The 26,929-nt window shown below is 41.7% G+C and overlaps 1 protein-coding gene across 1 annotated transcript in view; it reads left to right on the forward strand.

The window, feature by feature from the left end:
- Positions 1–26,929, forward strand: part of CHD1 (chromodomain helicase DNA binding protein 1) — a 101,488-nt gene that overhangs the window by 26,146 nt on the left and 48,413 nt on the right. The window contains exons 4-14 of the mRNA XM_060235647.1: positions 8,125–8,229; positions 11,242–11,309; positions 13,051–13,200; positions 14,954–15,213; positions 16,502–16,727; positions 19,148–19,248; positions 19,657–19,835; positions 20,598–20,725; positions 21,225–21,441; positions 22,371–22,460; positions 23,281–23,471. Of these exons, the coding sequence (XP_060091630.1) occupies positions 8,125–8,229; positions 11,242–11,309; positions 13,051–13,200; positions 14,954–15,213; positions 16,502–16,727; positions 19,148–19,248; positions 19,657–19,835; positions 20,598–20,725; positions 21,225–21,441; positions 22,371–22,460; positions 23,281–23,471 (1,715 nt within the window). The remainder of the gene's footprint in view (positions 1–8,124; positions 8,230–11,241; positions 11,310–13,050; positions 13,201–14,953; positions 15,214–16,501; positions 16,728–19,147; positions 19,249–19,656; positions 19,836–20,597; positions 20,726–21,224; positions 21,442–22,370; positions 22,461–23,280; positions 23,472–26,929) is intronic.

Consider the following 26,929-nt stretch of genomic DNA (forward strand, 5'->3'; position numbering starts at 1 on the left):
ACGAAGATTTAAGAAGGGTGCAATAGTCCACGTCTGCTGCAGGCTCGCTGGTGGCTGACAAGACCAATGCGGGACAGGCAGGTCCGGCCACAGTGGCTGCAGGGAAAAGTCTGATTTAGGGTTGGTGCTGTAGCAGTGTGATTCTTCCTCAATCTCCTTTTGTCCTCAAGACCAGCTATGCGTGCGTTCTCAAAAGAAGAGACAGCCTGGTGGATGGTGTGCCTCCATGCTTTGCGATCTGAGGCTAGGTCAGACCACTGGTGATGGTTGATGCGACAGGTGCCAAGGGATTTCTTCAAGGAGTCCTTGTACCTCTTCTTTGGTTCCCCTCTATTTCGATGGCCGGTGGAGAGTTCGCCATACAGGGCAATCTTGGGAAGGCGGTGGTTTTCCATCCTAGAAATATGCCCTGCCCAGCGCAGCTGCGTCTTCAACAGCAGTGCCTCGATGCTGGTAACCTCCGCCCGCTTGAGAACTTCAGTGTTGGTCACAAAGTCACTCCAGTGGATGTTGAGGATGGTGCGAAGGCAGCGCTGATGAAAGCGCTCAAGGAGTCACAGGTGATGATGGTATAAAACCCACGATTCGGAGCCGTAGATGAGGGTTGTCATCACAACCGCTTTGTAAACATTGATCTTTGTGCCTTTTTTCAGATGCTTGTTGCTCCACACTCTTTTGTGCAGTCGGCCAAAGGCACGGTTTGCCTTTGCCAGCCTGTTGTCGATCTCCTTGTCGATCTTAGCATCTGAGGAGATGATGCACCCCAGGTAGCTGAACTGCTGGACTGTCTTCAGAACTGATTCACCCACAGTGATGCAGGGAGGGTGATAATCTTCCTGGGGTGCAGGCTGGTGGAGAACTTCTGTCTTCTTCAGACTAACTTCTAGGCCGAATAGCTTGGCAGCCTCTGCAAAGCAGGACGTCATATGCTGCAGAGCTGATACCGAGTGGGAGACGAGTGCAGCATCATCAGCAAACAGTAGCTCTCGGATGAGTTTTTCCATTGTCTTGGAGTGGGCCTTTAGTCGCCTCAGGTTGAACAGGCTGCCATCGGTGCGATAGCGGATGTAGACACCATCGTCATCATCTAGATCTACTGCGGCTCTTTGAAGCATCATGCTAAAGAAGATCGTAAAGAGAGTTGCCGCGAGAACGCAGCCTTGCTTTACACCTGTGCCTATTGGGAAGGTCTCCGAGAGGTCGTTGCAGTGTCTGACTTGGCCTCGTTGGTCTTCGTGTAGCTGGATGATCATGCTGAGGAACCTTGGGGGACATCCTAAACGTTCCAAGATTTGCCACAGGCCTTTCCTGGTAACGGTATCGAAAGCTTTGGTAAGGTCGACAAAAGTCACATACAGAGCCTTGTTTTGTTCCCTGCATTTCTCTTGGAGCTGCCTGAGAACAAATACCATGTCGGTGGTGCTCCTGTTAGCTCTGAAGCCACACTGGCTCTCTGGGAGGAGTTCTTCTGCAATGGCGGGCACCAGTCTGTTCAGGAATATTCTGGCAAGGATTTTGCCTGCGATGGAGAGCAGGGTTATCCCCCGGTAGTTGGAGCAGTCTGACTTTTCCCCTTTGTTCTTGTATAGGGTGATGATGATTGCATCGCGAAAGTCCTGTGGTAATTTGCCTTGTTCCCAGCAGGTGACAAGTACTTTATGAAGTGAGCTATGTAGTACTGTGCCCCCATGCTTCCAGATCTCTGGTGGAATTCCATCAACTCCTGCTGCCTTGCCACTTTTCAGTTGCTTGATGGCTTTAACAGTCTCTTCTAGAGTGGGGATCTCATCCAACTCTGTTTTCACTGGTTGAAGTGGGGTGAGGTGAATTGCTGAATCTTGAACTACGCGGTTGGCACTGAAGAGAACCTGAAAATACTCTGACCACCGGTTCAATATGGATGTCTTGTCTGTGAGGAGCACTTGGCCGTCTGCACTACGCAAGGGACTCTGAGTCTGATATGATGGACCATATACTGCCTTCAGGGCTTCGTAGAACCCTCTTAAATCACCAGTGTCTGCACACAGCTGTGTTCTCTCAGCAAGCTTGGTCCACCACTCGTTCTGAATGTCTCGAAGCTTGCACTGGAGGTTGCTACATACAGCGCGAAAGGTTGCTTTTTTCCTAGGACAGGAGGGCTGAGCAAGATGTGCTTGGTAGGCAGATCTCTTTTTCGCCAGTTGTTGTTGTGACTGTTGAAATATTACTGCTGCAAATTCAAGAAGATAAAGAAATAGAAGGATTAAAAGTAAAAGTATTTACTTACAAATACAGAGCATTTGCAGATGATATAATGTTTATAAATGAAAACCCCAAACAAGTCACACCTTTGTTGTTAGCCAAAATACAAGAATATGGGGAATTGGCGGGTCTTTGTATTAAGAAAAATCAAAACTTCTGTGTAAAATATGCAAATAAATAAGCAACAAGAATTGTAGAGACTAACGGGCTGTGAAGTTACCTCCAAGGTAAAATATTTGGGTGTGGCGATAACAAGAATATTGATTTGTTCAAAAATAATTATGAGAAGCTATGACGTAAAATGGATGAAGATATGTTAACGTGGAATAAACTTAATTTGTCACTGTTGGGTAGAATAGCCGCAATTAAAATGAATATTCTACCCAGAATAATGTATTTGTTTCAAACTATTCCGATTGTGAAAGACAGTAAACAATTTAATAGATGGCAAAGAAAAATTTCAGAGTTTGTGTGGGCAGGGAAGAAACCAAGAATTAAAATGAAAATTTTAACAGATGCAAAAGAGAGAGGTGGATTTCAATTACCAGACTTAAAATTATATCATGAAGCAGTTTGCTTAGTATGGATAAAAGAATGGATAATGTTGTTAAACAAAAAACTCTTAGCGTTGGAAGGTCATGGATATAAATTTGGCTGGCACGCTTATATGTATTATGGGGAAAAAAAGATAGAGCTTTTTCTCTCACCATTATATAAGAAACAGCTTGCTAAATACATGGATGAAATATAAGAAATATGGATGAGAGAAAACCGTTATGGATAGTGCCAGCAGAAGTGATAAAAATAACAGCTGAGACGGTGAAGAAAAGTGGTTGTCATATAATCAACTATTAAAAATACAGAGTGGCAAAATAGAATTGAAAACTGCTGAAGAGCTGAATAATAAATATGATTGGTTTCAAATGTATCAAATAAAGAGCTTGGTGGAGAATGACATTAAAACTGAAGGAATAAGAAAAGAGCAAACAGAAATGGAAAAAGTTCTGCTTGGAGACAATGAAAAATTAATTTCAAAATTATATAAATTACTTTTAAAATGGTCTACGGAAGATGAAGTACTGAAATCTCAAATGATTAAGTGGGCAATTAATGTAAATAAAGAAATACAGATGGAAACTTGGGAATAATTAGCGATAAAATTAATATTCAGATTTAAAAAAAAAATCTTAACTTATTACTTAGGATGGGGGGGAGGGATTATTTATTAATAAGTTTAAGAACCAATGAAATTGTAGAATCCGAACTAATTGATTGTAAGGTGGATTGGGAGGGTTACTAAATTAACTTGAGACATAAATAGTGAGTTACCAACCAGGAATCGGTGGGGTTGGTGTGGAGGGTAAACTGAAGTGGCAGGTGGAGACAAGGTGGAGAGTGATACCGGTGACTTTATCTTGGGCCGATTCAGATGTCCGGCCAGGGGATTCCAGTGCTCCTGGGGAGGGGAAGATATGACGGTGGGAATAGACAGAAATATAATGGAAGGAGACAGAGACAAAGTGGTGCTCGGCCACCTTCCAGTCTACTTCCCATCCCAATGGTGGCGGGTAGTGGGTCTAAGAAGAAATGCTCGCCTCTGTCATTGGTGTTATGTAACGCCAGGTCCATAAATAACAAGACCGCAACCCTTAGGGAGTTTCTGCTACAGCAGAACGTGGACCTGGCTTGCGTGACCGAGACCTGGGTGAGGGACGGGGAGACAGTAGCTCTCTCCCAGATGTCCCCCCCGGGATACTCGGTCTTTCACCAATCACGGAGTAGCGGGCGGGGGGGAGGCGTAGCACTACTCATACGGGAGGATTACTCCTTTCGGGCTCTCCCGGGCCCAAAGATTGATGGGATTGAATGCGCCGGTCTGGCGTGGGATGTTGGAGAGGGGTTGGCAGTTTGGCTGGTGTACCGTCCGCCTAACGCACCAGCCAATGCCTTACCATCACTATTGGAGGCAGTGGCGGGCTGGGCGTTGGAGTACCCGAGGCTTATGGTCCTGGGTGACTTCAACGTCCATGCCGACGACACGGCCTCCACTCAGGCGATGGACCTAGTGTCGTCCATGGCGACACTAGGACTCTCTCAATTTGTCACGACTCCCACGCATCAGGCCGGGCACACATTAGACCTGATCTTTGCGTCCGGGATTTTGGTGAACGATATCGCCGTAGAAGCGGTACCATGGTCGGATCACCTAGCCCTTAAGGCCCGTATGGGGATGCTGCCCCAACCCTGTATGGGCGGAGAGCCTATTTTGGCTCGCCCTCGGGGCCTGATGGACCCGGAACGGTTCCAAACGGTCCTGAGGGATCCTTGGCCCACTGGCAATTCCCTCGATGACCTGGTGGAGATCTGGCAGGGCCAGTTATCCAGGGCTATCGACGAAATTGCACCCCGGCGTCCTCTACGCCCTCGTACGAAGCTGGCCCCATGGTACACCTTGGGGTTGCGCCGGCTGAAGCAAGGGCTCAGACGACTAGAGAGGCAGTGGAGGCATACTCGGGACGAAGCAACGAGAACATCCTATAGAACGTTTATGAAGTCTTATGAGATGGCAGTCAAGGCTGCAAAGAAAGAATACTTTGCAACCAGGATTGCATCTGCAAACTCGCGCCCAGCACAATTATTTAGAATAATCGGGGATCTTATAACGTTGCCTCAAGGCAAACCAAACGTTAGAGAATTGGAAATAGGCTGTGAGGCATTTGCGAGATATTTTGCAGATAAAATCTCGTTGCTCCGCCAAGACCTGCCTACCACCTTGGATACAGTGAGTGAAATTGAGGTTCCGTGCCTGTCTTCAGGTTTAGTGCTGGACCACTTCGACCCGCTCAGCCTGGAGGAAGTCGACAGAATCCTCTCTGCTGCTCGCCCGACAACATGTGATCTGGACCCTTGCCCCTCTTGGCTGATTAAATCTTGCCAGGGGGAGCTTAGATGTCCTTTACGGGACATCGTAAACAGGTCCCTCTTAGAGGGGCAATTTCCAACACCCCTAAAAGAGGCCTTGGTCCGCCCTCTCTTGAAAAAAGCTACAGCAGACCCGGCCGAATTGGCGAACTATCGACCGGTGTCTAATTTACCGTTTCTAGGTAAAATTATTGAGAGGGCTGTGGCGTTGCAGCTTCAGAGGTTTCTGGATGACGCTTCTGTCCTGGACCCATGTCAGTCGGGCTTCCGGCCGGGCCATGGGACGGAGACGGTGCTGGTCGCCTTGGTGGATGACCTCCAACGGCAACTGGACCGAGGCGGCGTTGTGGTGCTGATGTTGTTAGATCTGTCGGCTGCATTCGATACAGTCGACCATCGGCTACTGACGCGCCGCCTCGTCGACATTGGGGTTGAGGGGTCGGCCTTGCAATGGCTTTCCTCCTTTCTCCTAGGTCGGGGACAGAGGGTGGCTATTGGGGGGGAACGGTCCCGGAGGCGCACACTGGATTGCGGGGTGCCTCAGGGAGCAGTTCTCTCCCCGATGTTGTTCAACATCTATATGCGCCCCCTCGCCCAGATTGCCCGGCGGTTTGGGCTGGGTTGCCATCAATATGCAGATGACACCCAGCTCTATCTACTAATGGACAGCTGGCCCGACTCCGCACCAGGGAATCTCGACCGGGCTTTACAGGCTGTTGCGACATGGCTCAGGCTGAGTGGGCTGAAACTGAACCCAGCGAAGACAGAGGTCCTTTGCGTGGGTCGCGGCGCTCTGGGAAGGGAAATAGCTTTCCCGGCCTTCGATGGTGCGCTATTGAAAGCAGCGCGCCAGGTAAAGAGCCTGGGTGTTTTACTGGAGCCTTCACTATCAATGGAGGCCCAGATAGCAGCCACTGCCAAGTCAGCATTCTTCCATCTGAAGCGGGCAAGGCAGTTGGCCCCTTTCCTCGAGCGCCGGGACCTCGCAACAGTGATCCACGCAACGGTCACCTCAAGACTAGACTACTGTAACGCCCTCTACTTGGGGCTACCTCTGTGCCGGACTCGGAGACTGCAGCTAGTGCAGAACGCGGCAGCCAGGCTGTTGTTGGGACTCCCAAAACGGGAGCATATACAGCCGGGGCTGCGTGAACTGCACTGGCTGCCGATTGTATACCGAGTCCAGTACAAAGTGTTGGTCGTTACCTTTAAAGCCTTATATGGCCGAGGACCTGCCTACCTGAGGGACCGTCTTTCCCCATACGAACCCCAGAGAGCACTGAGGTCAGTCGGGAAAAATCTAATGACCATCCCCGGGCCGAAGGAGATTAAATATCAGAGCACCAGAGCACGGGCATTCTCGATTGCGGCTCCTACTCTGTGGAACCGACTCCCCGAGGAGGTGCGGGCCCTGCGGAACCTTGAGCAGTTCCGCAGGGCCTGCAAGACCGTCCTTTTTAAATTTGCACACCCGGACTGTTAGGAAGATCAGAAATTAAGGAGCCGCCAATGCGGTTGAAGAACTATACCGCAGAATAACTGTATTTATTGAACTGGTTTTTAATGTTATTAAGTTTATTGTTGATGTTTTATATTGTTAAACTTAAAGGTTTTATTATTATTATTGTATGTTTTTATAAAATGTTGTTAGCCGCCCTGAGCCTGCTGAGGTGGGGAGGGCGGGATAGAAATAAAATTTATTATTATTATTATATTATTATAATATTTGTGGATGAATTCTATGAAGCTTTCAACGTGTCATAGTATTAAAGAGAACTGCTTTAAAATGATATATAGATGGTATATGACTCCTAAGAAATTGGCAAAGATGAATAATAAGATACCAGACAGATGTTGGAAATGTAAAAAACATGAAGGGTCTTTCTACCATATGTGGTGGACTTGTGAAAGAGCAAAAAAGTATTGGCAGATGATTCAACAAGAAATTTCTAGGATCTTGGGATATGAATTTAACAAAGTTGCAGAGACTTTTCTGTTGGGATTACAAATGGAAAAATTTCCGAAAGATAGAACTATAATTTGGTACTTGCTTTCAGCTGCTAGGACATTATATGTGCAGTTGTGGAAGCAATAAAAATTCCAGAGAAATGGGATTGGATTGTAAAAGTTATGACATGGAGTAAAATGGACAAATTAACAAGAATTTTAAGAGACTATGATTTAGAAGTTTTTAAGATGGAGTGGGAAAAGTTCAGAAGATAAGTAGAAAAAGAGTGGAAAATAAAAGGACATTGGACAATTTTTGATAATGATTAAGTCTTAGAAAAAAGAAGAATGTTAATTTTTGTTTTTATGAGTTAAGGGTACCTTTAAACATTAGTACGTTAAGTAAATAACACCGGCGGGGGTCAAGTAACGGGGGGAGGGATGGGTAGAAAGTAATATATGGGATAGATAAAAGAAGTTATTAATGATGCAAGAAATATAATTTGTTGCCATATGTTACCAAATAAAATTGTTTTAATTCAAAAAAATGCTCCTATGATCCACCACCCCCTTTTTTTGTTTTTGAATGAATGAAACCTCTCCAGCTCAAGGTTTTACTGAAGCTAAGTAGCATGAAAGATTTTGTAGAAAATGCTACGGCATTAGATAATGGTAATTCGTATGCCTACTGTAGACAGATCCAATATACCTTTTGGAGATTTTACGTCTCTGTGTATCACCATTCAAGGGCTTGTCCAAACGTTATATGTTTCTGTAACAAAAAGTTAGGTTCTGGAATCCAGATGAGTCTTGCTAAAATGCAGCACTCACTGCTAGTGATCTCACAGCATGATTAAGTAGGCCCCTGAAAGTTGCCAGATATGGATTACTCTCTTAAAACTTCTTATAATATGGGATAACAGATGGCTTTTTCATTTAGCTAATTTAGGTGTGTATTTAAAACTACTTGTGTTTTATGTGTCTACATGCTTTTTTGTCTAAATTGCTCTTCAGTTCTGGAAATCAAACCCAAGTATTCTGGCTGTTCAAAGATCTGCAATGCTCAGGAAACAACAGCAGCAGTCAAAAGCAGCATCCTCAAACAGTGGCTCTGAAGAGGTGAATAATTCATCATTAATTGATTCATACACTGCCTAGTAGATTACTCTAAGGACAAAAGTGGATTAAGAATTTTCTCTTGAAATCATACTCCAGATCAGTCATTCATGTACCTAAATAAATTTTAGATCCTGGGACAATTTTTATGTACATTACATAGGTCAATGTGCAGGTATTGTCAAGATTCTAATGTACTATTTTTGTCCCCTATGGGGACATTTATTTAAATGAGAGATCAGATTTCCATGTCTGTGTAAAGTGCCGTCAGGTGGCAGCCAATTTATGGTAACCCCAACAAGGGCCTTTGAAGGCAAGTGAGTCTGCAGTCTTCCTTGGTGGTCTTCCATCCAAGTACTAACTAGGGCTGACCCTGCTTAGCTTCTGAGATCTGATGAGATTGGGCTGTACTATACCACCTTCTCTCTTGGCCATATTGGTACTTATGTTAAAAAAAAAGATGGATACAGTTCAGTCTGTTTAGCTGCACCAGGACACCCTCAAATCCACCGCCCTCTCCCCCTCCTTGAGAAGTCACTTGAAGTCTCTCTCTGCATACCAAGCCATCTCCCTAACCTCCAGAATCATCTGATATGCCAAAACAGTTGCCACTTCCCCTTCCTGTCAGATTTAACATTCCTGGCATTGCTACTGACCAAAAGCTACCACACTGTTTCACCTAAGCTGCAAAGGCTGGCCATTTCCAGATTGCATACTCTTTAAAATCTGTTCTACTAATTTAAATGGAATGGAGGAAGATCTAGAGTGCAGTAGCAGCTGAAGCTAGACTGGCTGCTTTGCCCTATTGACATAATTACTTCCTATCTCTGAAGATGATTCAGTAATTTGGAGAGAGTAAGATGGGGTGCAGTGAGTCAGAATACATTATACAACGGCCACCTGCCTTGACTTAACTGATTTTGCTAAGTAAATCCATGCTTTGCTTATGTCAAAGCCAGACCACTGTAATGAGCCAGTTTGGTGTAGTGGTTAAGAGCAGTGGACTCTAATCTGGAGAACTGGGTTTGATTCCTTGCTCCTCCACTTGCAGCTGCTGGGTGATCTTGGGTCAGTCACAGTTCTCTCAAAGCTGTTCTATCAAGAACAGTTCTCAAAGAGCCTCATCCCCACCTACCTCACAGGATGTCTGTTGTGAGGAGATTGTAAGCCACTCTGAGACTCCTAAGTGAAGGGTGGGTTATAAATCCAATCTCTTCTTCTTCTAACACTTTCCATGTGGGACTGTCCTTAAAGACAATTTGGAAACCCAGTTAGCGCAGAATGTCATTGCCCAGTTATTGCTGGGCACCAGATGGAACACACATCTTAGCCTATTCAGTAGATGCTCCAATTAATTACTATGTTCAATTCAAGAAATGTTAGAACTGTCGTAGAATGAAAAGCCCAGTAGTAGTAGTCCACTACAATTATTGTTATAGTTATCTTTTCGTCCTGGATAATCTTTATCTTGTAATCTACTTTCTGTATAATTTTAGTTTATAAATAGCTTCCTAATCCTGAAATCCTAGTCCTAATGCATTGTTCATTGGTTGTCTTCTGCTGTCTCTGTTTATATCTTGTAATCTGCTTTGAATTTCAGTGGAATATAAAGTAAATACAAATTAATAAAGAATAACTTTAAAGAAGCATGGAAAGTATAGACATTACATCTTTCTGGCATGTGTTTTGTTAAAGCAACAATTCTGCAAGCCCATTCCACTAAGACAGTCTCCAACCTTTTTGGCGCCAGGGACCGACCCCAGGGCCAGATGGCCACAGGGCCAGCAGGCTGGGGGCACCGAATTTTGCCTTCCCCCCCTCCCACAGCGCCGCACAGCCTCATCACTCCCCCCCCCTGGCGATGCTTCCTCCCTCCATTTTTACATTAAGGCTGGAGAAAGCACCTTCTGATCTCTTTAAAGGCTCACCACCTGCCCCGCTGATCACCTGATCAGCGGGGGAAACCACGGCAGCAGCGGCCAGCAACCCACTGAACAAGCGGCGCTGCCCGTGGCTGCTTCCCGGAGGAGGCAAGGGCAGCGCCGCTTGTTCAGTGAGTCGTTGGCCGCTGATGCTGTGGATTCTCCCGCTGATCAGGTTATCAGCGGAGGGGTAAGCCTTTAAAGATTCTGGAAGGCTCTTTCCCTGGCCTTAATGTAAAAATGGAGGAGGCGGCATGGGGGGGGGGTGTATGAGGCTGTGCAGCAGGGGGAGGGAGTGCAGAGGCTGCATGGCCTGGTTGCTGACAGGCCACAGTCTGGGGACCCCTGCACTAAGATACCAAGAGACATGATCCTTTTTCTGCTATTCAGCTTTGAAGCCTGTGAGAAATCCTACTCTCTATTGTTGTTTTTTGCTTTCCTCCAAGATGTAGTTCATTGTTGCCTATCTACTTGAGATGGGTGACCCTCTAGTGGTGAGAATTCCTACCATACCAGTAAAAGAAGGTGTGAGAATTGCTGTAGAAGAAGCCAACAAATTTTGTCATACCTTCACAATTTTTAGAATGTTCAATTAGTATAATTAAAATAGGGTGGGGGGTGGGAACCAATTTCCATTTAAGGGACAGTATATGGCACTGAATGAGAACTAATTTGTATAAATTATTTGTTAAAATGCATTCTATTACTGAAAAAAACCCTTCAGTTTTGTTGGCACAAATTTTAAATATTTATGGATTGATAGAAATTTTTAGGGTTTTGTTTTTAAGGGAAAACATTCCGTTTTTGATAAAGCAATTCACATTTGTAATGCAGTAGATTTTATATTGGACATTTGTTAAAAGTTGTTTCACTTATTTTCTCTTAGCTTTATCCCTTTCTACAGGTGAAGGAAGTTATATTTCATCTTTTGTTCTACATATACAAGTAAAACTGGTATATTCACGATTTTATTACATGTATGTGAGGCCTGCTGTTATTGTATTAAAACATCTTTCAGTAAACAAGTACTGGGACCACAATTTTGAGAAATAGAATGTATCGTTAATGGTTCCTGTATTGGTTTTCAATGCAGGACTCATCAAGTAGTGAAGATTCTGTAGATGACTCATCCAGTGATGTCAAGAGGAAGAAACATAAAGAGTAAGAAATGAAATTAAAAACATAAAATCAAAATATTTAGGAGGTTTTTTGCAACCCTTATTATTCATAGTTCAAATCTGTTTTTCTTTGGGTTTTGGGTTTATTTCTGAGATGGTATTTATTTTTACTTGAATATCTGCATTATTTAGTAGTTTGTCAAGATTTTATTTTGTTAAGATCTTTGCAGATAAAACAAATTTAAAAATGTAAATTGCTTGAAAATATTCTTTTCCAGCAACTTAAAGAGCATCAGGCAGTATTCATTCAGATCATTTCCTGTACAGGTCTTAAAGACTACACAGAATTTGAGTGGCCTTCATAATCAGCCAACATTTGTGGTTAAATGGACCATGTCCTTTCTGCCACAAGGGAGGTGGCTCTGGTATGATATCACACTGAGTTAGGGAGCTGCTCCAAATGCTTATGAAGCATAACATGAGACACCCCCCGTTTCCTTCTGCACCAGGGTAGGAAAAGAGGAGCTACTCTTTGTTGACTGCACTTTGATAGTTTTCCATGCTTCTTGTAACACAGGTTGACATGGATAAGCCCCAGATAACCACTTGAGCTTGAGGCTGGAGGTGGGGAACACCCCTGAAGTCACATTGTGCTTCCAAAGTGTTCCAAGTGGCTATGAAAGTGCAGCATCACAGAGATGAGCCCTGACTTTCCTCTTAAGTGTAGAAATGGAGGTAGTAGATTCCCACAATCACATTGCCATTTTAAGGTGTATTGAAAATGCAGCACAGTACAGACTAGGGGTGTCAAATGTAAAGCCTGCAGGCCCAATCAGTCCCCCAAAGGGCTCCAATCAGATCTGCCAGCAAATAATCATTATCTGCTTCCTTCTTCCTCACCTGCTTCTTTTACCACCATTTTTTCTTTCTCTTCTGTGAGGAGGCAGCTGAGCAAAGCAGCCTTGCTCTTTCCTTGCTCCCGCTCCCTCTTTCCAAAGGGAGGAGGAGCCTCAGCCAATGGAGGAGCTTGGCTCTGTAGCTCTGCTAAGTTTGCCAGGCTCAGTCAATCACACTGCAGAGCTGCTGAGCCATGCCATTCTTTCTTCTAGTGGCTGAGGCTCTTCCCCCTCATCTCCTGGGGAAGGAGGGAAAGAGAGAGAGAGAGCTTTCGTTGCCCAGTTCTCTTGACCCCACTGGAGAGATGCAAAGAAAGCAACTTTTAAGACTAGCCACTTTTTAGTGAAGGTATGGGGTTTTGCCTAGCTACAGAAAGTGTGTGTGTGTGTGTGTGTATGTTTTGTTATGGGTGCAGCTGAGTTAGCCTCTCCCTTTATTCATGTTCTCATGATCCATTGCCAGGATTAGACTGAGAGTGTGTGTCTAGACCAAGTTTACCCAGCATATTTCCTTTGATTTTTCTTTCACATTTTTCCTTGATTGAGGACATAAAGGCAGTATTCTGGATTTAATCCTGATAGCATTCCAGTGCATGAAACATATTAAACATGGTGGTATATGAATGTTAGCTAAATATTTTATGAATACTTGGCAGAATTTTAAGTACTTATTTCAGTTGAGCTAATTTGTGTATATTTTGGGTACTAAAAATGTTTTGTATCATTTTACTGTAAATTATTTCATTATTAATATTACTTCCAAATTTTTACTTCCAAATGTTTTATCATAGTGATACTTTAAAAAAAATATGATACTGACAGCAACATTGTTCTTACTTCTGAAAGTTTAGCTATATAAATATATTTTCATACTTCAAATCTATGTAGTGAAGACTGGCAAATGTCTGGGTCAGGATCTGTCTCTGGAACTGCTTCAGATTCTGATTTGGAGGAAAGCAGAAATAAAACTACATGTGACGAGAGTGAATCTGATTATGAGCCAAAAAACAAAGTAAAGAGTCGGAAGCCTCCAAGCAGGTATGGCATTGCTATTTTAGAATGTAGAAATGTTTTAGGGTGAAACTATGTTCTCCCTGCTCTTTGCCACTGCGTTGTAGTGGGTGCACTTTGCATACTCTGGAATGCAATGGGCTCTTTAGAAGAAAGGCTTGGCTGGGGAAGACTGGAAGGAAAAGGATCCTGTCTGCTTTACACATCCAGTATGTCTCTGGCTATAATTTCCAGCAGTCACCAGTTCAGTGTCTGGTCTGCTTGCCTGATTTAGGCCAGGGTTTGCCTTTGTTTGCAGGCTACACTGAAGAAACATGAATTCAAGACCCATAGAACTTTGTTAGGCCAGATTTCTTCCTTGTGCATAATTCCTGTGTGCCAAAGATAGCCAGACCATCTTCTCAGCTGTCTATCATCTCTCTTGTCCACATACTGAAGATAGTGAAGAAAGGCAAGAAATTTCAGGAGGGGTATGTTGTACTAACATTTGGCTTAATAGCCAAATGCCATGGACTTGCACAGCTCCCAGTTAGATATGTGTGAATGGTAAAAAGATGGTCCAGATATATGGGCTTTCTTCCTATACGCTCATGGAAATTGAGAAGGGGAGCTGCTTTTATGAAAATTGTGAGAAATAGGGATAGGCTTTTGTGGCCACTAGGTACTAATAAAAATCCATTTATAGCCTCCCTACTAAACTGTGAGCTGGCATATCTTTGATTAGGCAGCCTTCCAAGCTAGGCCCAGATCCTTTTGATACTTCAGATCCCCTGAACCTTCAATGACTGGTTAATGTATTCTTCCCTGGCTAATGGCAGCCTCCACTTTCCTGTCACTGGACCCATTGGCTGCTTTTCTGTGGCACCCTTCTGCAATGAGCCAGTTCCATTGGGGAGGGGGGCAGGTAGCTTCATTGTTTCTTCTTATGTTTCTGCTGCCCTGGAATAGATAAATTCCAGTGGGTGCAAAATGGGCAGAAAGGTATCTTCATGATGGATCTTAAGGGTGATTGATCTGTGGCCACCAGCCAACCCCCAGAAGAGGCACTTCAAGGGGGGAAAGCTTTGAAGTGCCACTGCTGAGGGTTAGGGATATCCATTGTAAACTAATGTCCATCCCTTCTTGCTCCTGTTCTTTATGTGTCAGATATGCAAAAAAAAGTTTTATGAAGTCTACTTGTTCTAAAAGATAGTATGAAAAGCATTTCTCTAGATAATTCAGTATGGATAAGGCATTGTCAAAACCAAGGGGAATCTCAAGGCCTTCCAAGTCTGCATATGATGCCTAACATCTTGCCCTTCTTTCCCAAGCTAGTCCCAAGATTGTTCTTTGGCAGGGACAGGTTATTGCCACATCAAGGAGGAAAAGCAAGGTAGCTCCTAGGCCAGTCCCAAGGCAAGTCCTCTAAGGAAACTGCTTGTAATAAACATAATCATTATCTGGAGAACAGATTTCACTAATAAACTAATTCTGTTTTACAATATTCAAAATGCATCACTAGTTTCAATCAGCAGTTGGCTTCATTTCTTGTGAGATACTGAAGTAATGATGACCAATGTGTGGGAAGTATGGAGTTATAGAGGCAGGAAATTGGCTGGTGTGTAGTGACAGAGCTCTATAGGCTCAGGATTTATTTGCAGAAAGTAATTAAAAATCTAACTACATAACACCTCAGAGCACACTTACTGGTTACTTATTCCGAGACACTTACTGGTGAGTGTTGTTGTTGTTGTTGTTACTATTATTATTATTATTACTATTATTTTCTGTAATGCTGCAGAATAAAACAAAAGAGTGGGAAGAAAAACATTGGGCAGAAAAAAAGGCAGCTTGAATCATCAGATGATGATGATGATGATTATGATAAAAGAGGTTCTCGCCGCCAGGCAACAGTAAATATTAGTTATAAGGAAGCTGAAGAAGCAAAGACAGATTCAGATGATTTACTGGAAGTCTGTGGAGAGGATGTCCCCCAACCTGAAGAAGATGAGTTTGAAACAATAGAAAAATTTATGGATAGTCGTATTGGACGAAAAGGAGGTATACTTTATGTAGATTTACAAAAATTCATCAAAATGTATGAATTTTAAAAATGTGACTAGAAATACTTGTAAGAAAAGAATGGAAGAACAAAGACTCAACATTTTGATTAGGATCTTACGTTGTCTAAAGTTTGCACAACTTGCACCCTTAGACTGAAGCCAGCCACATTAATGGACTGTATCAGCATTCAGATATTACAAGCCAATATTATACCAGAACAGAATTGGCTTGTTGTCTGGCTCATTGTTGAGGTCCCTTCTCTTTTTATATAGAAAATCCTGGTTAAACACTAACTCTCATTATCTGTGACTCATTATCCATGTTCTATGAATCCAGGTATATAGATGAACTTAAGTTGACTTTCTCCATACAAACTAGGACTTTAAATCTGGATTAAACCTTGGTTTAAAATTCTGGTTTGAGAGGGAAGGCATGCCTCCATTTGTACAGCATGGGTAAACAGCTAGTTTCTAACTGAACTTTTCATGTGAGAAAGAAGGAACACTTGAACATGAACATATGAAGCTGCCTTATACTGAATCAGACCCTTGGTCCATCAAAGTCAGTATTGTCTACTCAGACTGGCAGCGGCTCTCCAGGGTCTCAAGGTGAGATTTTTCACACCAATTTGCCTGGACCCTTCTTTGGAGATTCAGGGATTGAACCTGGGACCTTCTGCTTACCAAGCAGATGCTCTACTACTGAACTACCGTCCCTTCCCCACTTGGCTGATCAATAAACTTAATGTTAGATTATTTTAACTTTTGAATGTAGCCTTGCATATTAAATTAAGGAGGATAAAGGTAGCTTAATATTTTCAAGCTTTGTTTCTCTGAATCTGGTATAGTGATCAAATATATCATAATGTGTCCAGCAGGATTTATTCTGCTGTTTTAACTACTGTCCTCGTCTTCCCTTCATTGATGCCCATTCTGCAGCTTTCCTGAATTTTTTTTTTTAAATACAGAATTTAGGTTATGCTAAACTTCTAAATTACACAGCAATAGAGAATTCTAGCACTACTTCATCAAGTGTTTAAAAGTTTGCATCTTCTGGAAACAATTCATCTTGTCTCTTTGAGAAACGTTAGGCTGGAATTATAGGATAGAAAGCTTGTTAATAAATCTCTGTGTGACATTTGTCTGAGCAAGAAGGAAATGCACTTGTTGCCCAGATTTGAAGAGCAGTTGATCCCCATAGATATGGGATTGCTAGAGCATATTAAATAGGTGTATAGATTAATATACTATTGTGGATGACGCTTTTGCTGTGCTGTCCTCTACAGCTACAGGTGCTACAACCACCATCTATGCAGTTGAAGCTGATGGAGATCCCAATGGAGGGTTTGATAAATCAAAAGAACCCAGTGAGATGCAGTACTTGATTAAATGGAAAGGTTGGTCCCACATCCATAACACTTGGGAAACTGAAGAAACCTTGAAGCAACAGAATGTTAGAGGAATGAAAAAGCTGGACAACTATAAGAAAAAGGACCAGGAAACAAAACGATGGTGAATGTTGTCTATAGTAAAATTCTATTCTGTATATATATTGTAGTAACATGATAATGACATCTTTCGTGTCTGTGCAAGTGCATAACTACAAAATGCGTATAAAATGCAGATGTGATTAATGTTGTCTTTTAAAAATAGAAGAAAGTACTTCAGTGCTGTTGATTCTCAGGTTCAAAGCATTTCTGGCTGTTATGCAATGCTCAGCTCTATGCTGAAAGTTTATTAGCTTATATTTTGCTTTTTAGTCTTAGAGCGAGTTTGTATGCACAGTTTAGGTAAAGAATGAGGTTTATAATGGTTCAAGCTTATCTTTATTCTATGTATGAATGTTGTATCCAGTAAATATTTTCTAAATGCATGTTATTATGGAAAATTATTCAGTTGATATCTAACAGTTGCTTTACTTAAATCTTATGTCCTTGAATATTCTGTAGAAATTTAGCACTTCATTTAATCCTTAGTTCTGACTGTTATTTTCATAGAGCAAGTGAAGTGAGAATAACTAGGATTCTACATTGTTTCTTCTCCCACTCAAAAATTCTGGTAGTAATTTGGGGTTATTTGATGTGATCAATATGCAATAACCACTCTAATTTTAGAGCATAATAAAATATAACTGTCACTATAGATTGGCTCAGTAGTCAACATAACCTAGCATTCTACCTTGTTAACCACCAGCAGTCAGTGATTCAGGTGGAAATGATTGATTTATAAGCAGTTTAATCTCGTATCTCATTCTGCTTCTGAAAGCCAAATGGCATAGGAAACTGAGAGGCAACATTTCTCTTGAGACTGATCTATGTCTGTCCTGAGTCAAAAATATGCAAGCCCAGCGCTAATTGTACAATAACATAGAAATACCAACATATCCAGAAACTTTAGGGACATAGAACAAGGGTCACTAAGAAGGGGGGGGGGGATGTAGTTGTGAATTTCCTGCATTGTACAAGGGGCTGAACTAGATTACCCTTTGGGATCCCTTCCAGTTTCCATGTTGTTTCTATGTTTTCTACCCATAATTGACTACAGACAATCTGTGTTTTATCCATTTTCAGTCTGCTTTTTTTAGTGGGACTCAAAGGCAGATTACAAATAAAATTACATAATGCAACATTTGGATTTTCTCTGTAGTCACGCCAGAGCTTTGGCCTGACTCCAGGGAGGGGAGGGGTTTAAAGTTGAAACCCCTTGTCTTCTCTCTGGAGTCACACTGCAGCTGCACCCCAACTCTAGGAGGGATGCCTGAATAAAAGCAGAATGATATCAGCTTTTATTTGGGTGGGGTTGCTTTGGTAGCCTAATACAGATCTCTGATCTCTATTTGGCTGAATAAATACCCCCAAATACCTTATTATTGGCATTTTTGGGGTATTTCATTGGTTCAGCTTATACCAAATGCATACCTCTACTACAAGCATACCCTCCTGAAATATTCCGTGCACATTTTGTAAAATGAGAGATGTTAGGGCTTTCCTAATAACCTTGGTCAGAGTGTTCTATAATGTGGGAGCTACCACAGAGAATGATGGTGTGATATTTAAACTTATAGCCTAGAAAAAATAATCTGCCACATGGAGAACTACTTAGTTTATTTTTTTAGCAAGAGATGCTCAGTTGACTTTTAATATCTTTAGAGTGGTTCCTCAGTGGAACAGGCTTCCTCAGGAGGTGGTGGGTTCTCCTTCCTTGGAGGTTTTTAGACCAAGGCTACGTGACTATCTGACAGTAATGCTGATTCTGTGAATTAGACAGTTCATGAGAAGGAGGGCAGGAAGGGTTGCATCAGTGCTTAGTTCTTGTGGCCCTTTCTTACATGCCCAGGAATATGCTGATTGCCACTTTGGGGTCAATCAGCAATATTTCTCCAGGCCAGTTTAGCAAGGGATCCTGCAGGATTCCCCCCCCCCCCAGTCCTCTGGGCATGAAACAGGGGTCACTGGGGATGTGGAGGGGGGGTATTTGTGAAGTTCTATTGTGCAGGGGGTTGAACTAAATGACCCTGGAGGTCCCTACCAACTCTATGATTCTATGTAGCTCAGCACAGATATCCCACTGGAAATCATTGGCTAGAATTCACACATACTATCCATGTGCAAGAGGAAAATAGTTCTTTCTTTTGGGGGGGGGGGGGGAGTAGGAATCCTGCTTTCACTTAGAACTGTTATCCTCTCATATGATTTTGAATTCTTCTGTAACTGGGCCTCTTGGCCTTCAGGAGTAGTATTTCAGGCAGCAAAAAAGGAGGTGATAGGGGAACAGTTTATGTGCGATCTGTTGACTACCAGACACCTGAAACTATCCCTTGGTAGTTTACAGTTTTGTAAACAGTCTTCCTCTAATGCTTCTATTGGCATTTACGAATTATTTAACACCTATATAGAATCTATATGATAGATATTTTTGTAATTACTTCACAGGTTAAAAAATGCTTCTCCAGAAGATGTGGAATATTACAACTGTCAGCAAGAACTCACAGATGATTTACACAAGCAGTATCAAATAGTAGAGAGAATAATTGGTAGGTGACAGATTTTAGAATGGATGATAATTAAACAGCATGCCAGCATGGTTTGTTTATAGTTTTCTTCATTGTTAATATGCTGAAAGTCATTTACAGTTTGTAACCCTTTTATAGATTTTTTTTAAAAATCCTGAACTTATTTCCAGAGAGGTAGCTATGTAAATCTGTTGCATTAAACGTCAAAAGTCTATTGGCTCCTTAAAAATGAAGAAAAAGGGGGGGATCTATTCTTACATAAACTTTTATGAATCAGAACTCTAGATATATGCAGATGAGCAGAACCTATTCAGGAGTTCTTTAATATACAAACTGTTCCCTTATTTTTTAACATAATTGCACTATAGAAGTTATCTATTTGGATTAGGGAGTAGTTTGACTACTGCATTTTTCAAATTTATTCCACAGCCCATTCTAATCAGAAATCAGCAGCAGGCTATCCAGATTATTATTGCAAGTGGCAGGGTCTCCCTTACTCAGAGTGCAGCTGGGAAGATGGTGCTCTTATTGCCAAAAAATTCCAATCATGCATTGATGAGTATTTTAGCAGAAATCAGTCAAAGACTACACCTTTTAAAGACTGTAAGGTAAGTACAGTATCATTTTTATCTTTATGAGCATTAAGGCCAACTTCTCAAGGAACAGGTGAGGAAGTAAATTTGTATCTAGACAGACTGCACATGAATTAGCCTTTGATGACAGTGTTCTTCCAGTGCCCTGCAATACTCCTGAACGTAGAATACTAGAATAGCTAGAATACTGTCTTTCTTACGTTACTTTTTATGTGTATGTGTGTTAAGAGCCGTCAAGTCTCTTCCAACTCATGGCGACCCTATGAATTAATGTCATCCAGAATATCCTATCATTAACAGTCTCGCTCAAGTCTTACTGGGCAGAATGTGCCTTTATAGAGTCAATCCATCTTGTGTTGAGTCTTCTGCTTTTCCTGCTGCCTTTTTGTGTGTAGGGCTTTTTTTTTTTACGGAGAAGCATTCAGCCACATATTTTCCTGATATGGTGACGCTGAGACTCAAAATTTTCCTTTTATGGTGATGCTGAGACTAGGCCGTAGGTAACAGATATAAAATTTAAGAGTGATAATAATTTAAAAAGGGCTTTTGGAAACATTTATTTATTATTATTTATTACTTTGAATTTCTATCCGGCCCTCTCTGCAAGCGGACTCAGGGTGGCTGACAACATTCATCAAACATCAAAGTCTGCAGAGTTTGATCATTGTTTATTGTAGATTCATTGTTATGTTCTCAATAATAGTAAATTAATTGTTTTTCTTTGTAATTGAAACTACAGTTAGCAGTAGAACTAACACTGCTTTCCCCTTTTACTAGGTCTTAAAGCAGAGGCCAAGATTTGTTGCTCTAAAGAAGCAGCCTTCTTATATTGGAGGAAATGAGGGTTTAGAGCTAAGAGATTATCAGCTAAATGGGCTGAACTGGTTGGCTCACTCCTGGTGCAAGTATGTACAGAAGACCATACAAATTACAGTATTAAAAGTATTAGATATACTATCAATACTTTTTGTTTCTGTAAAAGAAACCTGTGAATTATATTATGGAATACAATATAATTTTAAATAATAAGGGACAGTTCTTTATGTATATCCATTGCAGGCTGTATAGAACTTTAAAAAATCACCAGTGCTTTGAAATAAATGCAAAAATGACTTGTAAGTCTGTGACATTGAGTTAAAGGAAGTATAATTTTCATAAAATAGCTAGCCCTTCTCAACAAGTGGGCAATATGTTCTGAAGTTCTCACAAAATTTCAAATGCAGTACCACATGGCACATTTCAGCAGGCCACTCTGTAAGTTATCAGGGCATGTGTAACTGTGGCTAGGTCAGACTTCTGTAGATGGGCCATGGTTGGTATACCAGCCCAAGTTTGAGTGTATGACTTTAGATCACTTTTATTTATATATGTGGTGTTTATTTGATTTATTCATCCACTTTGCAGGGGGAACAGTTGTATTCTTGCAGATGAAATGGGCCTGGGCAAAACAATACAAACAATCTCTTTTCTGAATTACTTGTTTCACGAACATCAGTTGTATGGCCCTTTCTTGCTGGTAGTTCCACTTTCCACTTTGACATCTTGGCAAAGAGAAATCCAGACATGGGCCCCTCAGATGAATGCAGTAGTTTATTTAGGAGATATTACTAGCAGAAATGTGGTAAGTAAATCTCTGTGTTGTATGATGTGTGTATCTGCTTAGAGCTTACGAAAGTTTACATTCTGAATAAAACTTAATTGGTCTTAAAGCTGCACTTGTCTACTGCTTTGTTCTGTTGCTTCAGACCAACATGGCTCCTCACTTGGATCTATCTACTTTTAAGTTGTAATTGTTTTATCAAAGGAAGTTGGCAACATATAGTTAGTATTTCCTAGTATTATCATATTTGGTTGACTAAGAAAAAAATCTAAATGTGCATCTGAAATACTATGGACAATCTGTAAGGAGACAACAGTGACCGAAGGAATGGAAGATGCTATTCATGTATGGTATATATTGCCTGTACCCAAAGCTAGTCTAGTTCTTTTTTATTCATAGACTTTGCAAGGAACAAGCAAATCTGTGCTGGGTAAAAGAAGGATAATTTAATTTAATTTAATTTAATTGGAGTAGCCACGATTGTTGTTGCAAAACAAATCTGAATTCCAGTGGCACCTTAAAAGACTTAACATTTATCCCAATATGAGCTTTCATGAGACAGAGTTCACTTCTTCAGATACAATAGGTGAAAAAAAGATGTTATCAGTGTGCTGGAAGGTTAATAGCTGCTGCTAATAGTGGGACCCATTTCAAATTGAGGGTGTGGTGGAGGGAGATGTAAAAAAATTACAAAAGGGCATGGGGAAAGAGGGAGGAATTGAGCAGAGATACCCTTGGTCTTTTCTGCAGTTTCATAGTACTGCACAATGAAAATGCAATACAGCAATAAGGGCAGTTTCACCTCTTACATACGTATATCACTCACATTGGTGAGCACTTTATACATATATGCATGCTAATATTCATCCGCTGAAGACACCAAATATATTAGACACTATAGAAATATTTGTAAATTCCATAACCTTATATCCCATGAACTTTATTTGTAGATAAGAACACATGAATGGATGCATCCACAGACAAAACGATTAAAATTTAATATCCTTCTGACAACCTATGAAATACTGCTGAAGGATAAAGTAAGTAAGATTATTGCCAGCCACTTCCAAACCCATCATTGCTCCTGCTTTCAATGAAACTATCTGTAAATTATATTATGGAAAAATATTATTTTTCAATAGTTTTCTTTTGTGGAGGGGAATAGAAAACTTACAATAGTTTAAGGACCAAGCAAAAGATACACATAACTGGATGTTCTCAGTGTGCTGGAAGGTTAATAGCTGCTGCTAATAGTGGGACCCATTTTAAATTGAGGGTGTACTGGGGAGATATATAAGAATTGGGGAGGGACAGTAGCTCATTGGTAGAGCATCTGCTTGGTAAGCAGAAGGTCCTAGGTTCAATCCCTGGCATCTCCAACTAAAAAGGGTCCAGGCAAATAGGTGTGAAAAACCTCAACTTGAGACCCTGGAAAGCCGCTGCCAGTTTGAGTAGGGAATACTGACTTTGGTGGACAGAGAGTCTGATTCAATATAAGGCAGCTTCATACGTTCATATATATGATGCTGCATGGTTCTGCCACTTGAAACACTTTTCCATCTTTTCCCATTCTCTACCATTAGCCATGGAAAGGGGGGGTGGTAAAACAAGACAGGTGGAAAAGATATCTCCATCCCCTTTCCATGGCTGGCTGGTTATATGGACAGGTGTCAGTTTAGCCATGATCTATGTTGGTGGCTGTCATATCAGCTATTACTCTTTTGAAATGCTTGGAAGATGATAGATCTCCCAGTGTTTTGATTCTAAATGTTAATTCAGAATAACTTGGTTTAAACTGCTATGTTATATGATTTCCCTTTGAAGCAGAGTATCATTAGTGTATTCATTTGTTTTCAAAAGTCATTCCTTGGTGGTCTGAATTGGGCATTTATAGGAGTGGATGAAGCTCATCGATTAAAAAATGATGATTCCCTCCTGTACAAGACTTTGATAGACTTCAAATCCAATCATCGTCTCCTTATTACTGGTACGCCTCTGCAAAACTCCCTGAAAGAGCTTTGGTCCTTATTGCATTTCATCATGCCAGAAAAGTAAGTAAATGTAATACAGTTAAACTCACAGCCATATTTTCCATGATCACATTACAGAATTTCCTTCTGCTAAGTGAAGACTCTTGTTCTGAAGGAGGAAACTCCTCACTTACTATAAAGAAGCTTAGGTTCGTCGTCGTGTGCCTGTGCAGTCCCATATGCACAGTGCAGGCCTGCTGCAAAGAGATTCTGAAGGTTAAAAACTCTAGCTGTTCCTTTCTCTCTCCTCCATGCTGCTTTCTTCCCTTTTGCAATGTAAAAGGAGTCAGTTCTCTCTCAGCTGCTGTAGAGAGAAGTTTCTCTTTTGGAAGCTCTTTATGAGGAAAATTGCAGCTTTTCAGCTTTTTTTACCTTAATTCACTACAAAAGCTTGCTCTTAATTCACTACAAAAGTGAATTAAGAGCAAGCAGCCTCAAACAACAAGGCCTAGAAAGCTTTTTTTTAAAAAATGTGTATCTTGAGGGTTAAAAATTCCCCATATGTATGACCACATCTTATGTCTTATGCCTTAGTGAAGAGCACATGTCCCAAGGTGCCTGGTATGTAGACATTTCACTCTTAAAGCTAGTTGTTACAGAGCATTTTTTAAAACTGCTTCATGGGGGGGGGGGAGTTTTTCTGGTACTACTTTGACCAATCATCTGAGCATGACACCGAGATTCAATCTGGATAAGTGGATCTGATTGTCATTGCTTCCAATGGATCGGAGACCAATTTCCAGCCACAGCATTGAAAAGGGCACAGTATTCTGCTACAGCAACATCTCCTGGGAGAAATGCTTCAGAGTCTTCTAAAAAGGCTTATAACAAGTACAAGCGCGGGGGGAAAAGCATCACTGAAGTTATGCAAGTCATGTCCACGGTTCCGACATGGCCATCCATTGAACCTGCTGCTGAAACTTCACCAGTTCTGAAAACTCCCATCATCAGTGTCACAGCTCCATCAGTGTCAGAGGTTGAACTTATTGATTCTGGACTTTGCTGTTATCTCATCAATTGGATCTGGCACAGTAGTTGGATCTGATGATACACCTTACCGTTTCTTCCCTGAGACCTCAGCTAGAGGATCTGTATGATGCAAATGATGATGACTACAATTGGAATTCATAATGCCTCTTGGTTCTAGTACAATCAGTGTCATGCAAGATTCCCCAGTAACATCCAGAAGGCATTGTGATTCTCTGTTGGCACTTGGATTAGACTTTCAGTCCTGTTGTGACGACAGTCAGTTTCTGCATAATGAGTAGGGTTTTGCTTTTGTCTCTGAGGACCAGTTTCTGAAGCCATCCATTTATTCCCCTGCTGAAGACTTTAAGCTCTATTGCAAAACATCTGTATAGTAAGATGATTCAAAATCAGCATATCCTGTGCCCACTCCAAGGGCCACAGATCTGGTTTTCAAGGTGTTGCAACCCAACTGCACTGGTCCATTCACCTTTCCTGTCATGGAAGGTGTGTTAGAAGGGCCCTGACATCTGTGCCACCATTAGCTCAAAGAAAAACAGTACATAACTGGTATTGCTTATTAATTCCCCAACAAGTGTTTTTCAGAACCTGTGAAGCAGGCATTACTAAATGCTGAAAAGCCTTCAGCATGGCACTTATACTCCATGGAATGGAAGTGCTTCTCATGGGTCAGTCAGAAACAGATAGACTCAGTGTCATGCCCTCTTGGTCAATTTTTTTTTACTATCTCTGTCATTTAGTCCACAGGGCTATGTCTTCTTCCTCAGCCAATATGCCCCTGGAAATAGGCTTTTGCCCAAAGAGTATCCAAAGTATTCCTTAAAGCAGATATGTCAAACATATGGCCCAGAGGCTGGAACTGGCCCATCAGCAACTGGGGAAAATCAGTCTTAAGGTGGGCCAGAAAGACCTATATTAGGATATTATACCTCTGCTGAGATCCATCCTTTCCCCAAAGGTAGGTCCTTCCCAAGGTTTTCCCCCAGATCTTTAGGGATTGTCCAGCCCAGAGCTGGCAACCTTAAGAGGTGAAGAGAACTGGTTCAGCCTCAAGCTCTGCACAGCCAGACCTCTTGGGGCCTACCTGCTGCCCTTGGCCAATGCACCGGGCTGAGATGCACTGCCTGCCATCACCTCTTCTTCCTCTGGCCAGAGCTTGCTGGGCTCCTGCCTGGGCTGCTGCAGAGATGACTAGCTGTTCATGTGAAGCAACTGATCAAAGCCACCAAGTATTACACCTTCTTTCAATTTTCAAAAATATATTATAAGGATTGTGTACAACACGTAATAGACAATACAATAATGATAGAGGTCGGTGGTGCTAGGGCCGTTTAAAGTAACAGAAAACCCCAAGGAGCCAAAAAAACTCCATCTCCAAATGAAAAGATGTAAATCCAAACTTGGAAATAGTCCAACTGAAATTCACAAGGCGGGTGCTCCTGAGGAGTATAGCTTCAATGCAGCCGCTTTCTTAAAAAGATGTCTCTCTAGATTTTGATGACATTTCAATTCTTTCTTCAGTTTGACGGCTTAATTTGTTAGGAACCCTGTTCTACATTCTCTAATCACAGCATTAAGCTTCTCATTTCAGTGTGAACATCAGGCCTGAAATGAGAAGTTTAATGTTGTGATTAGAGAATGTAGAACAGGGTTCCTAAATAATTCAGCCATCAAACTGAAGAAAGAATTGAAATGTCATCCAAATCTAGAGAGACGTCTTTTAAAGAAAACAGCTGCGCTGAAGCTACACTCCTCAGGAGCCACCCACCTTTGAATTTCAGTTGATCTATTTCCAAGTTTGGACTTCTGTCTTTTCATTTGGAGATGGAGATTTTTGGCCCCTTGGGGTTTTCTGTTACTTTAAAAGGTCCTAGCACTGCTGGCCTCTATCATTATTGTATTGTCTATTATGTCTTGTACACAATCCTTATAATATATTTTTGCAAACTGAAAGATTGTGTAATACTTGGTGGCTTTGATCAGTTGACTAATTACACCAAGTGCCCTTCAAGCAGCAGCATTCATGTGAAGCAGGAAGAATCTGATTGGCCCCACCTCCCCGAGCCCAACCAAGTGGCTTCCTACTTGCAGGCAGCCTGGAGGAGAAGAAGCTGTGAAGAAGCCCTTATCCAACCAAAGCTTTTTCCCAGCCTAGGCAGTCACTTAATAAAAACTTTTCTTCTCGCAGACCAGCCTGGCCAGCTGACAGAAATACCCTGAGCAGATAGTGGCACACACACAAGTTTTTAATTTTTAAAATCAAAAGAAAAGGTTTATTGGTTTTTCAAAGGCAGGGGATGGGAATGTATTTACATAAATAAAATAAAGTAATAAAGTAAATCAGTTGGCAGAACAGTATACAAAGAAAACCACCTCACTCCCACTGGTGCTTACCAAGACTGGCCGAGCCTTCAAACGAATGAACTGAAGCTTAGGTTATCCTAAGTTATAACCCAAATAAAATCAAAAATCAGCTGTGCCCAGTATAACTT

The sequence above is a fragment of the Heteronotia binoei genome, chromosome 4 (genome assembly GCF_032191835.1).
Source record: "Heteronotia binoei isolate CCM8104 ecotype False Entrance Well chromosome 4, APGP_CSIRO_Hbin_v1, whole genome shotgun sequence".
Classification (NCBI taxonomy): domain Eukaryota; kingdom Metazoa; phylum Chordata; class Lepidosauria; order Squamata; family Gekkonidae; genus Heteronotia; species Heteronotia binoei.